This window comes from Chaetodon auriga, chromosome 1 (genome assembly GCF_051107435.1).
Source record: "Chaetodon auriga isolate fChaAug3 chromosome 1, fChaAug3.hap1, whole genome shotgun sequence".
NCBI lineage: Eukaryota > Metazoa > Chordata > Actinopteri > Chaetodontiformes > Chaetodontidae > Chaetodon > Chaetodon auriga.
This window is the reverse complement of record NC_135074.1, coordinates 30078961-30096273: the sequence shown is the minus strand read 5'-3', so window position 1 is coordinate 30096273 and position 17313 is coordinate 30078961. Positions and strand designations below refer to the sequence as shown.

The following is a 17313-nucleotide window of genomic DNA, read 5'->3' as shown; positions in this document are numbered from 1 at the left end:
GTTTCCACATTGTGTGTGCCTTTTGTCTATCATTTTGACCTCCAGCCTCTGTTAGCTTGCAGCACGGTGACTTTGGTGTGTTCACAGTGGAAGTGGAATTACCAGCCGTTAAGCCTGAGCGGGGATCGGCTTCCTCTTGCCAGCATCGCCTACGAAGGTGAAACTGGCTAAACTGGCCTCACAGCAGCAGCTTCGGGCAGCGGCTGCAGCTTTCACACGTGGAAGAACTCCATCTCTGAAGGGTGTAGTTTTTCTAAAGCACCGGCGTTTCATCCACATTAGAATATTTGTCCTGGCTTTTGTTTGAAGTGATGCTTTTTGCCTGCGTGCAGGTTGGTTGAAAAAGACAGTCAGGCCCGGGGAGGGAAAAAGACAAGAAACCTGGAAACACTGGTGCAATCCTTTTAATTAAACCAGGGAAAGATTGTTGTCAAGCAAATGGACTGAGATGTGAGAGAGGCAGAATGAGCGAGGGATGAAAAGAAAGCCAGTGTTTGGAATACAGCGGGGGATTAAAGACAGTGAGCGAGTGTTACAGACCCCTGGCCAGTTTGCTGCTGTAATGAACATTAGGGCTGCGGCATAAATTTAATGACCTGTGAAACAAACAGCGTGGCTGAGACCAGTGCCTCTGAATGCTAAGTGGCTCTATTATTAATACCAGCTCAGAGATGCCACTGTGTAAACACACTGTAAGTCTCTTTCCCCTATGAGGCCCGTTAAACACACGGCGGCTGTGTGTTGGCGGCGCAAAGGCTCGTCGCTGCTCTCTGAAACGGGGTCACGTCTTCCTTTGTACCTGCAGAATTAATGGCACGTCACCCGTTAACAGCATACCTGCGCTAACTAACAGGATATGAATAGTATTGCAGCTAATGGCTGTGCAGGTTAGTCACCTTGATAATGAATAGCTTAGTGATGGGGCAGGTGAGCAAGCGGTAATAAATAGGTTCCATGCTGCTCAAAATTTAACAGGCAAGCCAATGCAAATGAAACGCAGAGTTCATCCTACGCTGTTTGGTGACATGTCATCAATTTGTGTCTGATGTGCTAAAAGAGTAGTGATTCGAGTTGGTTTTGAAGTGAAAATGTGTTTGCACAAGGACAAACGACAGACAAGGGATGGACATTGAGAGCAGGCTCCCTTTACAGTGATGCCACAACACATGAAATACATTTAAAAATTACAAGATATAAAACGATAGAGGTACATAACGAAATTAGCTTTTAGCTGTGTTATCTGTTTTGTGCGCTGTCCCTGCTAAATAAAGAATAAACAAAGTGTAAAACAGGTGCTCAGCATGCCTTACCTGTGCCTTAATAATATATTCATGATCCATTGTGACTGTGTGACTTGTAAATAAAAACACACGTTTGGAAAACATTAAGCCAGAAATTGAAAACCTTGTTTCGTGATTGTTCCTCGTGGCTGTTTTCAGTCGCCTTACGTCCGCCAGAACTTCCTGCTTAAACTGAAAATGTGTCAAATTAGAGACGCAAATTGCAGTTGTCACATGACTTTGAGGCAGTTAGAGAGCAGGTCTGCAGGTATGGGGGATGGAAGGAGCTCTGAGCCTGATTACGAGCGATGCAGGCTTAATCAAACGATCTAGCACAGCGGGGAGCGCAAGGGAGACCAGAAGAGCCCAGAGCTAACCAGATGCCTGCGACATGAGGAGGGATTCATGACATGAGGAGGCTGCTCGAGGCTATAAAATGCAATCACAATCCCCTGGAAGGGAGCCCAAGATGGCTCAGCAACCAGCCAGGGAGTAAAGGCGATCTGTCAGCAGACGGTCCCCTGCTCTACCCCTGAACCCGACCTCAGGCTACCTGCTCGTTCAGCAGAGACGACGCTTGAAGCTCCAGGCAGCAGGTTTCCATCATTATCAACACTGTGGCTGCTACAAAAGGGGCGCGTGTATGTCTCTGACATCTGAATCTGCCCATCTGTTTGTTTTTTCTTTGCTCTGTTTGTCCGGGTGTGTGTGTGTGTGTGTGTGTGTGTGTGTGTGTGTGTGTACACTGGCAGATCCCGGGCCCAGCAGGGCTCCATCTTGTTTTCCGTCCCATGCTGCGTCTCACGCTATGAGGGGATAAATATTTGAAAAGCAGAGGAAGCCCTGCGTCCCCAGCTGCTGTGGCCTGAGGTGTGGGCGCCCTGCATTAGCTGTCTTTTACCATAGTGACTTATTTTTTTTCTGCCTAAACATAGATTTCAGCTCAGAGTGTGTCTTAACTGTCCTGGCCATTATTGTGCACAGAGCTTGGTGTGAAAGGTCACCAACCTAAGTGCTTGCGCAGCTGAAGCTCAGATGAATAAGTAATACCATCAATGACAACAGGTCTGCATACGACAGCAGAGATGCTAAGTGCTGGACGGCTTTTGATCGAGAGAAAAGAGGCGCAAGCTCCACTGAGTTTTTCTTGCAAGTTTTAGAGGGAAGAGAACATTAATGATTTAAGATGAGGGAGTGAAATTGGAAAAGATGAGCAAAGGCTCCGTCAGAGCGTTCAAGGTGTTATTTTCTGCAGTTGGCATCCTCTTAGAGCAGCCCACACTTCAGGCTCGGCCCTCTGCATGCTGTATATCACAGCGGGTGAGGATTTACACTGAATTCATAATTAAACCATATGTGTGGACGCTGCCGTCCATATATAGTGCGTTTGTGTGTCCTGGGTCCAGGACTGTTTTTCATGGTTTGGGCCCCTTCGTTCCAGTTAAGGGAGCTACAGCATGCAGGGATGTTTTGTGTGCTTCTGGCTTTGGCACAACAGTTTCTGGAAAGTCCTCCTGCTTCAGCCCCGCTGAACCAGATCCATTAAGAACTGGACTGGTGTGGAAGGACTTGACTGGCCTGGGCCCATCCAGTATTTGGGATGAAGTGGAAAGACATCGGTGATGGACCGCACTGATGCTGCTGAACGGAGCCTTCCCAGACGAGTGGAGGAGCTAAAGCAGCAGATGATCTTCAAGATCACGTCAGCAGTTAATTGAATGGTTCCTTTCAGTTATTCTGTGTTTGATATTTAAAGGTCTGATTAAAACCGTCAAACTGTCTCTCTGGAAAGTGGACGTCACCTCCGTCATGCTGGAACTGGTTTTCCAGGTTGTTGTTACTTCCACAGTCCGACGCCGTCTCCCTCCATGCCGGGCGGCCCGTGAGGGAGATGTGGATTGTCTGCAGCGAGCCATCAATCACGCCGCTAACGACAGCTCCATAAACAGAAGGGCGGCCTACCTACTCGTTTCTGCTCGGCGGCGATAGCATTCACGCCGTCCTGCGGCACTTCCTTTCCTTCCTGCTGACCTCTGCACAGCTTCAGTGGCAAGGACGGGACTCGGCTTATCTCCGCTCGCTGGATTTAGACACCCGCCGTGGGTGGTGGTAACACCCAGGTGTCAGCGGGGATGAAGCGTCGTAAATAAAAAAGTGCGGCCTCCTTCAGTGAGTGTCAGGCAAACAACCAGCAGGAGAAACAAAAGTCAGTGTCATTTAGGAAATGTACTTCAAGGAATCTCAGTGGATCTATTGATCACTTCCTGATTCACCATGTAGTCTGTGAAATATCTGAAAATTGAATTGCTTGCCACAATTTCCCCACTTCAAATTACGTCCTTGAATAGCTTGTTTGGTCCAAAATTCAATGTATCTGCAATGGAAAAACAACAAATCCTCAGATTTTATGAAGCAGCAAATATCATCACTTTCTCTCGGTAAGAGATGCTATTTTAATATTGATTGATTAATCAATATTTGAAAAGTAGCACCAGTTAGCAACCAGTTAGCTGCTGGATATTTCATAAACGTCTTTTGTTCCCTGCATTTTGAATTAGCTCTGTGTGTTTGGTTTTTTTTTGGTTTATATTTTATGGGTGCGTCTCTGCAGCTCCTCAGCTCCTTTGTGCAGCCTGCCCTGTTCAGCCTTGTGTGTTTGGTTTTGTCTGTGTTCCGGCTCTTTGTGTACAAACCCACGAGGCTAACAATGCCAGTTTGTGTGCCTTCCTGTGCCTATTGTTGTCGGTGTTTCTCCGTGCCCCCGCGAGCGTCCACTCGTTGTAAGGTCGAGACAATGGCCGCGGACAGAGTGTCGCGTATCTGCATTGGCTTGACCCTGTGGCCCTTCCTGTTGCCTTTAACGCCCCGTCCTCGTCCTCCCCCTTGGCCTTTGACCTCTGCAGCAAAGCCTGGTTGGCCTGTCATGTCGGGACGAGGCAGGGTGTGCTCCTCAGAAATCTGTCTTTTCCCATAATTCTCAGGAGGAGAGTGATTCCCCGCTGCAGAGCAGACATCAGACGTCATTTAGCAGCTTTGCATGTCATCGTACTGTGACGAGGAAAGCCAAGAAGAACCAAAGCCAGGACATTCTGGTGTCAGATCTGTCAATCTCTAGTTATGAACTGATACAGCAAAATAGTGTGTATAAAAGCGTGTTTACAGGGAGTGTTACTAGACATTGAATGAAGCCTTTCGCATCTCCAGACAAGTCTGCTAAAATGACTCGAGTGACGTCACTTGAGTCAGCTTGTGATGTCACTCGAGTCAGCTTCGGTTGCGGCTGAAGAGCACAAGTTTGAACATGAACACTCCTCATCTGTGCTCCATGCTCAAGGTCGGAGGCTACGTTAGCCGCTGCTAGCATATCACACCCGACTTTGTGGGTAACAGAAGTTTTGTGAAGAACAATGCGTGTAGTGAAAAAAGACGTTATCTCTTGTTCTGCTGCATCGATTTTGATTTCTTTTCAAGCTGTCCATCGCCGGCAGTGTTATGAAAGTGTGACGCTAAATAGGTGGAGTACTCTTTGAAATGCAGGGAAGGAAAGCGAACACAATGAAGCCTTTCTCCCTCCAGAGAAGACGAGAGAAAAGGTGGACTTTGTGCCGAATAGTGAATGATTTCGGACACAGTCTGGCTTTTTATTGAAGTAACAGAGGTTTGATGTCTGAATGCCCCAACTGCTAATGTCACCGCTCCGGGCTAATCTCCGTCAAAGCGCCTGAATTTGTTTAGAATATTTTTCTTTCTGTTAATAATCTGCTTGTGTCTGAAGAGCAGCAGACCTTCAGCGCTGGGCCTGAATTGGCACAATGACGAGCAGAGGCCAAAACACACAAGGGTCCTTTTTAATAATTTTCTTTCATCCCTTTTCTGCTTTCAGTATTGTACATCATAAATGAAAGTTTGAGATGTTCAAACAGCTTTTTCAATATTTTTTTCTTCTTTTCAATTAACTTGCAGACCTGGAGCTGTAGTCTTTGTGCCGAGGAAGAAAAGCAGTAAGAGGGTGAACGGCCTGAAAGACACACCTGTGTGACAAAGTGCGCTTATTCGATTTTCAGATCACCTTGTCCTGTTTGAAAGCCATAGAAAAAGAGGCCGCGGCCCCGGTCCTTGGAGCAGAGCTGGGAAATGAAACCTTGCCTGTCAGTTATTGTCACAGAGGAAAGCTCACTTATTTCCCAGAGATATTATCCTCCCCTCTGCCTCCTCTCTCGCCCTCCACCCTCCCTCCCTCTTACATTGTTCTCCAGGATCAAGTTCATGGAGGTCGGGGCTGGAACAGGGTAATGGGACCCTTGTCCCTGTGTCTCAGGTCGGGTTGAATGGTTCTCGGCCCCTGCCCCCATGCAGGCTCTGTGAATAGGACCCTGATTCCCCCTCTTTTTATCAGCCTGGTCTCCGGTTTCTTCAGACCTGCCCGACTTCCTGTTGCTCCATATCCATATTTCAAAGTGTTTAGATTCCACGTTGACATGCAGACACATCTGCGTTCCCACAACACCTCACTGCTCCTCCCTAAACCCACCTGCCACCTCCACCTCTGTACTAGCGTTACTACAAAAAGTACTTCTCCCATAGACTTCTATTAAACCACACATGCAGCTCATCCACACTGAAATCTTTCTTAGGTTGGGACTTCTGTTGAGTTTAGTTAAACTAGAGCTCAGCTGACTGTGAATTTTTCAGGCTAATAACAACATTTCTGTTTGAAAGCAAGAACGCTAAAATTCATGTGATGCAGTTTATGATGATGCATATCTAACTTTGCAGTAACTTCGACATGCTGATACTGATGCGGGTGTATCTGTGACAAGCTAATGTCAGTGGTAAGGGTCTCGTTTGCGTGTCAGTTATGTAACCGACTGAAGAGGAGACCAAACTGAAGTCACCTCAAGTGTTCATCTCAAAGCAGTTTCTGACATACCTGGACAAAAGCTTCAAAAACTTCACAGCTTCAGGTATTGTGAGCTCTTCTTCACCACCTGTGGTTCTTGTTAATTTGGCGACAGGGTTAATTTGTTTTGAAGTGGTTTTTGTTCTGCATCCTTGAAGCTTCAATGCAAAGATTTTTATGAGATTATAACAACTTTCTAATGATTCTGATAAGAGAAAAATTTAACAAACTCTGTGAAAGTTGCTGGAGCTTGTGTGATGCTTTCAGGTGCTTCAGAGCAGAGCTAGGAGAGGTGGTAAATTCTGCCTTACCTGTGATAGTCTGCTAGCACGTCAGGTGGCTGTGAGGGTGGATGTGCAGACATGCAGTGCAGATGTTTTAATGGTCTGTTATCACTTTGCTTTGGTTACATGGAAATCGTCTTCTTCGCTCCAGTGGTGTTTACAGTGCTCTGCTCACTCTGCTGCAGACGTACACACTCTTTACTCTGTTTTAAACCTGTTTTTTACTTTTTCCAAATATTAAGTTTTCTCAGCCGCCGCAGACACACATGCACACACACACACACACACACACACACACACACACACACACACACACATAGGCACGCACACACACGATGCACGCACAGTCACTCTCCAGACAGGCAGTTTCAGTTACTGTAGTCTTTGATGGCTTTGATGTCTGTGCTAATCCAGTGTATCTCCGGCTGCAGAGACTGTGCGTGCGTGTGTGTGTGTGTGTGTGTGTGTGTGTGTGTGTGTGTGTGTGTGTGTGTGTGTGTGTGTGTGTGTTGAAGCTAGTGGGGGGATGGTTAAGGACTAAGTCCCTTAGATGTCATGATGGCAGAGGATACACTGGATATCTCCTCTCATTTGATTTCCTGCTACAATGTCAGACACTTGCCCTTTTCTCTTCCTCTTTTTTTCTTTCTTCCACTCGCTGCCTCCGTGTCTTCACATGCGCTCAGACCTGTATGTAGTGAATCGCTGGAAGCTGCCGGGTCGTTGAGAGCAGCTGTGTTTGCTGCGAAGTGTCTGCTGGCTGATGCAGCGGTTGTTTTACATTAGCGGCCTGCAGGTCAAACTGCAGCTGGCTGCATCTCAGCGTGGAGACAAACCCTGGGGAGAGTGTGTGTGTGTGTGTGTGTGTGTGTGTGTGTGTGTGTGTGTGTGTGTGTGTGTGTGTGTATGTGTGTATGTGTGTGTGTGTGTGAGAGAGAACCAGCCCGTCCCCATGGTTGTAGCCTTTCCTAAGCGGGCTAAGTCCGGTGGCTAACCCTTAGCGCCTCTGCGTTTGGCAGCATGACTGCAGCGAGATTAATCCATTCCACACTCCATCAGTCACTGGGCACAGGTTATTAGTGCTGGGGCCGAGCAGAGCAGAGCAGAGCACACACACACACACACACAACCATACACACATTCACACACACACACACACACACACATAGCCCCTTTCACCCTTGTGACTTCGCCTTCTACCTTGTCCCCAAAGTTTGCAAAGGTGGCCTTGGTGTTGAGAGGCCATTTGTCAAAACCCAGCCAGAGTCTCCACTTGGCTCCTTTTAATAAGGCTACCTGGGCTCTGGGATTACACACACACACACACACACACACACACACACACACACGCACACACGCAGGGCATGCACTCTGCTTTGCACATACTCATACAGCTCTGAGTGTCAGGTGGTGCGTCCCGCGGGGCTTCTAAAAGTCCCATTAACATGGCCCTCCTCATTGGTTCTGACAGGTTGATCAATTAGACCCCTCCCCCCGCCGACCCCGGGGCCGCTGTGACTCAGAGGTCAGACACGATGGATCGCTGGACCTGCACACACACTCTCCACTCCCTCCCTCCCTCCCTCTCCTATTATCTCCGGGCTGGTCACGGTGCAGCTTGTTCGTCCCGCCATGTGTTCAGCGCCGGGCTGATATCCCAGGGTGCAGTTGTTCTCCAGCTTTTAGGTGGAGGATCATACTTTACCTGAGACATGTTTCGATCTTATCTCTGCTCTGAACACGGCCAACACACACACACACACACACACACACACACACACACACACACACACGTTCTATCTCGCCCTGCAGGGACATGTCTTGTTGGTGTGTGTGTGTGTGTGTGTGTGTGTGTGTGTTCTTGCTCTCTTCTTCTGCAGACCAAATGTGCTCACAGAGACCAGGGAATCCCTCTAATGTGAGGTTTACTGCCAGTTCTCACTTTTTCTAGGGTCTAGTTGAGGGCTAGTCCAGCACTCTGGCTCTTATTTTCATAGATTTGGACATAATTCCTGTCCATAATAACATTTTACAGCTCCTCCGCTGCCCAGATTTGGTTACAGTGAGACGTTGAGGAAAGAAAATAGCAGTTCTTCTATGTGTTGTGGGATTATAACCACCTATAATGAAGGCAGCCTCTTCATCTAAGCATGTCTTACAGTTGGCTGCATTGCATTCTGGTCCACTTCCTGCTGTTCTGGTTGCTGGCTGTTCTCTGAGCGTCTCTCTGTATGATTGTATAACCTTGCAAACGTGGGCTCAAAAATAGGCTGTCCCTTTGCTTCTGAGGGACTGACACCGAAACTCTGAGCGCCGATGCTCTTTATTTGAGCTGGCAGCCATTGATGCGTCTGTCCGACACTTTAGCGAAGCTTATCTTCTCAACCGCTCGCCAGACCTCTGTGACATTTGGTAACAAATATGGTCTCCAGAGGATATTTCCTGATGCGTTCAATGACCTTTTACCCTTCACTCCAGTGACCTTTGTAGGACTTTAAAGCTTTTTGCATTGTGTTTTCAGCTCTAAGATGAATGTTTTTTGGGTCTGAACAGGCGTAGTGATACGAACTGTTCGCCTCGTCTTTCCAAAGGTTTGTTGCGACCTCTGCACTGCTGTGTGTCAGCTGTCTGTCGAACGAGACCCAGCCAGAGGTGATGAGAGTCCGCACTGTGTTTGGTAAACATCCTGCGCTGCACAGGGTAAACGAAGGCGCCTCAGCGTGTGTCGGTTCAGGAACAGGATAAACGAGGTGGACCTGAGCTCGTTAACCCCAGAGCCTCCCAGAGAAATAACCAGTAGTTTGGGCTCATGGCTGCATAATTTAAATGATCGGAAAATATCTGGAGTAGAAAATGTGAAAGAAACCGAGTCAAACAGTTCATGAATACCAAAGAAGCAACACATAAATACTAATTCAGCAAATGGGGGTTATGATACTGGTGATTCCGCGTTAAACAGCATGCAGTATGGATTTGTGGACTTTGGTTGTGCAGCTTCAAAATGGTCCTGAAACAGTCATGTGGTTCTGAGGACATTAATATCACAATATTAAGAAGGGTTGTTCAGATCGATCCAACCGGGAAACCACGAAGAGCTGCTACTGAGGACCAAATGTTGTTGTTTATAAAGGTGAAAATGAACGTTTGCTGCTCGCTTAATCACACAGGACAATCAAAGCTATGAGCACTTTGCGAGCGTCGTGGACCCAACCGCTAACACCAAGGTTGCATGTCTCCATAATTTTGTGTTTTCATTTGGTTTCTGGAGTAGAAGTAAGGGTTAGTTTTCACTTCCTGCCCTCCATCTGAATTTAATGTCACGTGACTGCAAACAACCAATTGTCATTATGTTTTTCTTTGCAACTGAACTGGAAACATTAACTTAACAACAGAATCTGGTGACACAGTAACACGGCAGATCATGTTAGCAGTCAGTAAAAGATGTCGAGTTACCGCTGAGCCCTGTGAAATAATTTGGAGAACAGTCACAAAAACACGTCAGCCTCTAAACCTTCAGTTCTTTGAGGTGTAAAAAATGGTTAAAATGATCCATTAAGGGAGGGAGGAGTCCAATTAAAAGGTGTAATGAGAGGAGTGAAGCGTTCTGTGAGTGTGTGTGTGTGTGTGTGTGTGTGTGTGTGTGTGTGTCGGGGGTACTGGGGGGGTTTCTTAGCCTGTCTAGGGACCCACCGAGCGCAGTTCGGGGGGTGCAGAGGGGTTAAGAGCGGTGTCAGGCCCGGGGAGACGCCGCGCCGCCGTCCTAATGATGTCCACCAGCCTAATTGAATATTGACGTTCTGCACACAAGGGCTAAATGGCTTCTGTCTGCTTCACCTCCACCGCCGGCCCGAGCTGCACATTTTTAACCTGTTCCCACCTGGGGGGGTTGTGGGTTGGGGGGTGGCGTCGTTCAGAGCTGCAGATGTTTGAGTTGAAGTCGGTATTTTCTTACTTTCGTACATTGAATCTTCCTGCTGGCTGCAGGGAGCTTTGACGATATTAACCAGGGCGCCTCCTCCTCTGGAGTCACATGGCGTCCGTCAGGTGAAGCTCCTGCCTCATCTTTGCACCTCCTCCCTCTTTTTTACCTTCCTTTCTTCGCTCCGATCGTCACCTCCTTCCTCCTCCTCCTCCTTCTCTTTCTCTTACTTCTGCTTCTATTTCTGTGATGTTGTTCCACTTCCCACTGTGCCTGCCTCCAGACGCTTCTCCTTTGTTGCCACGGCGACGCGTTCCAGATGGCGAGTGTCAAGGCAGGACCGGGCTCCGAATGTAGTCCTGTCACAACACACACACACACACACACACACACACACACACACACACACTGCTCTGCATATATACACACACTGAGAACAGACTGAGACACTGGCAACGTACATTCTGTTCGACACACATCCTACTCAGATGCTGCTGGACTTGCACTCTGCCCACCGCACACACACACACACGCACACACACACACACACACACACACACACACACACACACACACACACACTCAGCAGTACAGTATAATAAAACCTGTGTCACAGCCACACAGGAAACAGTCTCTCCTTTATGTGACCAGGATGTCATTAATCTTGGCGGAGGTTAACAAATGCACTTGCATGGAAGGTATATTTCATAGGCAGACAGCCGACAATGGGGCCATTGTGGCGTGGAGCGGCGGCGTCCCGCTCTGCATTCAGTCAGGACCTTTTGGTTGGCTCCGGATCCGCGGCTCATGTCAGGGGTTATGTTTCATCTCCCAGACGAATGTGTTTATGCGGGAGAAAACATGTGAAACACGGAGCAAAATCAACGTTCCAGCTGTTTATTTATCTCTGCTGCGAGAAGCCGCGATTTATTTTTCTGAATGGGGGAAAATAAATGCGTTCGGCCATTTTTCAAAGTTTGGCCATGTCGCTATTAGTCAAAACTAGAGGCAGACTAATGCCCTGCCGGTGCCTTCGGTGTGCAGCCAGCCGACCGGGCCGGCTCCTCTCTGATTCACTGCTTTGGTAGTTTCTCCTCACCTCGGCCGCCGCCGCAGCGCTATTTCCATGTGAGAAGCGGCGCGTCTTCCCAGTAATCCATTAGACTTCCATTAGCTCCGATTTGTGTGATTAGTTCTAATTAATCAGTTCAGTCTGTGGCCTTCACTCCCCTGCACGCTCCTCACATTTCATTTTTAACCTCATTTCTCAGCTCTCCACCGAGCGAGAGAACGAGGCAACGACTGAGCGAGCAAATCAAAGCGCGAGCTGCCGGGCCGCCGCCGCCTTTTTGCCCGAGCACACGAACACTCGATACTGTTCGAGCGCCAGACCCGAACGGGCTGCGCCGGCGCTTAAACCGCATTATAATTCTGCTCTCTCACCGTGCTGAATTAATGGGATTTCTCTCTTTTTGAGCCTTATATTCAGCAGACGTCCTTAAAGAGCTTGTTTTTGAAGTGAACCAGCAGAGATTGAGATGTTTTACACATCTGGAGTCCGCTCGGCCTCCGGTTCGCCCCGCTCGGCGCTCCTGTCCAACAGGAAGTATTGATCCCTCATCCCTCACTGTAACAAAGCAATTGATATTTGTGGAGCCCTGATTTCCTCTCGGTCAAACATCAAACGCAGCACCATCGCTAAGTGACTGGAAGCTGCTCCGGAGTCAGCGCTCTGTCCCAGAGTAACCCGGGAATAACGAAGCCCAAATCTTCTTTTCGTGGTTCACTCTCTGCTGCTCTGTGCTGCTAAACTCAAGTTGAATTTAAAAGATTTTTTCTAGCCTTGTTGCGGCAGGTCAGCTTATATACTGAGGTATTATGTGGCGATAATCTATCTTCCTTTCCTCTGTTGTCAGCCTTCTTCTGCCATTACCACTATTGTGATAAATGAAGGCTCAATTTATCAAGCAGCCTCTACTCGATTTCTTCTTCTCCCCTCGGCTTCCCCGCCCCCGCTCCTACATCTAACCTCTGCATGGTTCGCTTTATTTCTTCATCTGTTCTCCCCCCCCCGCATCCATCCATCCATCTATCCATCCATCCCTTATTCCCACTCAGCCAGATCGAGGCTTTCTTTGTGTCTGCTGGGGAAGGCTGAGATGCTGCCTGTCACCCTGGAGCTGCAGACTCCCATCCAGGCTGCCGGAGGTGGCCCGGCTGCTGTCAATCAACCTGCAGCCTGTGCTGCAGAGGGAATGGTGGTTGACACATGATGTGGCTCCCTGCTGTTTAGAAATGCACTTTTTTTTTCTTTTTAGTTGCACTGCGCAGTCAGCCATATAGTTTTTGCTGCTAAATTTAATTAAGCTTGATTGCGGCTCTGGTGCATCAAACCAAGCGCTCCTATTCGCAGGTAAACAGTCTGACCAATCGATGGTGTTTGTTTCAAGTGTGTGGTGGTGAACCACCTCAGGTGTTGTCACTACGTAGTGTGGATAACCTGTGAGTGTACAGCAGTAACACATCCTCTGTGGAATGAATGCATCCTGTTGTGGAGTCGTTTTATTCAGGTTTCATGCATATTAAGCTCAAACAAGACAAGAAAAACCTTGTTTGGTGATCTGTTGTTGCTGTTAGTCTTAAACACATCAGCCTTTCACAGCCTTAAAGCTGCTATAAACAAGCTAGCTTGCGGTCTCCTTCTTCTTCTGTGTTTTGTGGCGTATTGTTTCATATCTCCGTGTGTTACCGCCACCTGTAGATTAGCGGGTTAGTGTGATGTCGTCAGCAGGAACGTGTTGTATCACCTGCATGAGTGGATGCTTGGATGCATGTACGATAAACAATACGGGCGCTAACCAAAGTTATGTATGAGGCTAACTTAAAACTTCCTGCAGCTCTTCATAATAAACACCATCACCAGTTTCATTCCCTTAAAGCCTTTCGCAGTGAAGTTTGTGATGCTTTTAAATTTACTCTTCATGTATAGATTTTTACTATTTTAATGAATTTTTCCGCTAATGTTAGGGACTCAAACACCGACGACCTGGCAGAAAAAACCCTGTTAGTCCCTAAAGGTGCATCAACGTCCGTCATGTGGAGACGCTTCGGTTTCATTTGCAGTCATTTGGTGTAAAATCAGATATTAGATGAAGCTGTGAAAACTGTTGAAGTTAATAAATAAGGGCACAGGCTAACAAGCATTAAAACGTGCAGCTTTTAAGAAATGGCACGCTGGAGATGATGTCTATTGCTTCCGGATATCAAATTCAGCTTGGCGCCGTGATCACGGTGGAGCTAATGCGCTCTCTCTCCTCTGTCTCTGCAGGACTCCGTGGTTCAACGGCTGGGGGTTCAACCTGCCTCGAGGTCAGTCTCTGCTGGATAAATGGAACCTCGTCCCTGAAGGCATCGACATCCTGATGACCCACGGACCTCCGCTCGGTGAGTCCAATTAACCAATCACTGCCCCCACATCAGCATATCTAATGAGGTTGTGCCTCGTTATTCAAAACCTGTATGAAGTCACCGGAGGCGTCGCGGCAGGCCGTGTGTGTGCGCGTGTGTGCGCGTGTGTGCGTGTGTGTGTGTGTGTGTGTGTGTGTGTGTGATAGTCAACACTGTTTTCATCTAAATCCAACAGTATCTGGAGCAAACACCCTGAACACGCTCTGTGATTCAATATTTGTGTTTGGCTTTATGAAAAAGAAAATGCATAACTGTTTGTTTTTTTTTCACTGCAGACTGATTCAGTTTTCCTTCTAGTTGTTTTGGCCCCAGTTGTTTTTTCCCAGCTTGTTTTTTTTTTTTCTCTGCGCTCTCCATCTGGCTTTATTGAGTGATTTCCTTCCCTCTCGCCTACGGAGGGCTGCTGCCGCCGTTGCTGCTGCGGCAGCCGCTGTGGCCGTTTGATTGCATGGAAACTCGATTTTGCACCAGTGTGACAGACGCTGCAAACAATTGGAGGGAGACCATGGGAGAGCAGAGCAGGGCTTATGGGGGGGAGGGGGGGCAGTTAAAGATGTAGGTGGCTCTTCAAAACTGGAAGAGACAAAAAGGAAAAACAAAATCTGTGATTGCACAACTGTGGAAGAAATATCAAGAACAGGTCTCACCTGCCGGGATGCGTTTCGATTACGGTTCAGCTCAGATGGAAAGGCAGTAAATTTTTGAGGTTTTCGCTTATTTACAGGCTTCAGTATCAAGAGAGGTTCTGAACTAGAAAAGGCTGCAAATATGGGCTGGGAGTGCGTTCAAGAACGTCCGTTTACATTCAGTAAAGCACCAAAACTGTGGCTTAGTTTACAACACGGCGGACCACAGGAAGAGCTGGATCAGCACCGAGTGACGCAGCAAAAACACCATCTTTGCACTAAAGGGCAGGGTGGTGTGGGGGGGTCCACTGTGACGCAGTGTCTCCTGCAGCAGATATAAAGACCCGTTTTTTTATGCCTCCGTGCCACCGACAGCTGTGTCTGCAGGAATCGTGTTTTCAGGTCGTACGTCCGTCTCACTCTTGTGAACCTGATATCTCAGCAAGGCCTCGAGGGGATTTCGTTACATCTGGCGCGAACGTCCACGAGCTTTCAGGGATGAAGTGATTAGAGTTCGGTGGTCGAAGGTCAGCGTGACCCCACAAGACACATTTTTGGCCATAACTCAAGAACTCAAATGCTAATTACGACACGTTTTCACACTAATGTGTCACAGCGTGAAAAGATGAAGTGATGACGTTTTAAATCCAAAAGGTCAAAGGTCAACTTCACTCTGTCATCATAATGTTCTGCAGAAACGCTTTTCTGGCCCGTTATTCAAACCATCACTCAGGAACAGAAGGCAGATTGTGACCATATTTCAGATCCTGAATTGGTGACTCTGATCTTGATGGTTTCAATCGTCTGTGCTGCCGGGTTGAACATGTGTGCGAAGCGTCCATGTTTGTAGCTTCCTTGCAGCAGCATCCATATGTGAAGCATCGCAATCAACCACAAGCCAATTGGTTCTGCTGACACTGAGCTTCAAATGATGGACCATGTGATGAAGCATAGCGACACACTTAATACCTTTTATTGAATTCCTCCAAAGTCTCATTATCTGAGTCTGGACAGACATGGACCTGAACTTAACAGGAGTCAGTGTTTTTATAACAACTCAGATTCAACGAGCAAACTTGGAGTCAGAATCCGTGAACCTTAAACGACGGCTAACAAAGGGTGACGACACGTTATCGCAGCCACTGAACCTCACTGTACCTCAGCTCGTCGACTCGTTCTGCACATCCTCCGCTCCTGACGGATCGGGCTCGACGCGGTCTGGGGAACTGACAATGTGAATGTGTGTGTTTGTGTAGGTTTCCGAGACTGGGTTCCTAAGGAGCTGCAGCGGGTCGGCTGTGTGGAGCTGCTCAACACGGTCCAGAAGAGGGTGCGACCCAAGCTTCACGCCTTCGGAGGCATTCATGAAGGTACTGAGACTGAAATCCAGAGCTTCACTCTGACACACAGAGGAGCCACTTCAGACCAGACACACAGCTCGTTTGTGATTTTATTCGGTTTTTATTCACTGTTTACATGATGGTTTGGAGCTGGTGTTGTAGTCTGAATGATAGATTTTGGGTTTACAAATACAGAAAAAGGATCTTTTGCCCACAAAGTGCTGCTGCTTGTTTGAGGGGTTGTTGACGGGGAAATGTTTTCCCGTCAGGTAACTAATTCCTGAACTCAACAAACATATTTCTGTCTCTTTATTATAATAATATGTTACTAGTACATTCAAAATATTCAGCTTCTTAACATCCATAGAATTATCGTTTATTGTTTACCACCAATCAGTGGTGGCAAAGGTGGTAGAAGGTCGTGATTGGCTGTCGCTGACTCCTGTTCCTCCCCCAGGCTACGGGATCATGACAGACGGCTACACGACGTTCATCAACGCGTCGACCTGCACTGTCAGCTTCCAGCCCACCAACCCCCCCATCGTGTTCGACCTGCCCAACCCCTCCAGCTCCTGAGACCAGAGGACGGGGGCGGGGAGGGTCGCGGGCAGGATAAACTACTTTTTTTCTATAAATATGTCAAGTTTAAAAAAAAAATTCTAAGTGTTTCTTTGAAAACTTTTGGTCTTCTCCAAGCTGTTGTTGAGATTGAGAAGGTTTGGAGACGTGGGCTGGGTGGGGGCGGGCGGGGGGAGTTTGTCTGGGAGGGTTAAAGGAGAATACCGGTGTTTTATTTTTTCTATTTGTGCCAACGATGCAGGTTTCCCTCTCAGAGTTTTGTCAGCGAAGTTGCAGATATCAGGTCCTAAAAACAGCGTCCACAACACGAAGACACCTTTTATCTTCTGGTTTCAAGCAGAGTTGAGCATTTTTATATCAGTGCTGTTCGGCGCGACGCTCCACTTCCTGTTAATCACCTGACAGACAGGAAAGAAACGGATCCTCATCCAGGAAATAATCCCTCAATGCCTTTTCAACACAGCAAGCTCATATTCTCGAGGTCACAAATAGTTTTTTTTATGATAGGAAAATACTTTTTGCTGTCTTTTTTGTGATTATTAAAAAATAAAAATGATCATTTATTGTCCTCCCCGGCCTTCCGTACACCAGTACCATCACATCTGCGTGTCTTGGCTTATTTTGAAGGTTAAAAGTGTTAAAGCATAAATAAGTGCAGCATGTGATGCAGAATTCTGGGGGGGAACGTCCACATGAGCTAGGAGAGGCGCCGGTATTCTCCTTTTTCAGAGGGGTTTTGTGGTTAAACAATCTTGCTCTTGATAAATATTGGTCAGATCTGTAAGATAAATGATGCTTTGTGAATTTGTACAATTTCTTCATGTTTGGTTTGCGTTGGCCAGACAGTGGATGCCATTGTTTTATGTTGTATCATCTGATATTTTGTGTTTAGGTCTTTTTTTTTTCTCGTCAGTTCC

The 17313-nt window shown here is 47.4% G+C and overlaps 1 protein-coding gene across 2 annotated transcripts in view; it reads left to right on the top strand.

The window, feature by feature from the left end:
• mpped2a (metallophosphoesterase domain containing 2a) overlaps positions 1 to 16937 on the top strand; it is a 59052-nt gene extending 42115 nt beyond the window's left edge. Inside the window, exons 5-7 of one of the 2 annotated variants that reach the window (XM_076733899.1) lie at positions 13712 to 13827; positions 15734 to 15847; positions 16275 to 16937. In XM_076733899.1, the coding sequence (XP_076590014.1) occupies positions 13712 to 13827; positions 15734 to 15847; positions 16275 to 16393 (349 nt within the window). In that variant the 3' untranslated portion in view covers positions 16394 to 16937. The remainder of the gene's footprint in view (positions 1 to 13711; positions 13828 to 15733; positions 15848 to 16274) is intronic. The other variant, XM_076733909.1, reaches the window with a different exon arrangement.
• Positions 16938 to 17313: the final 376 nt, after the last annotated feature.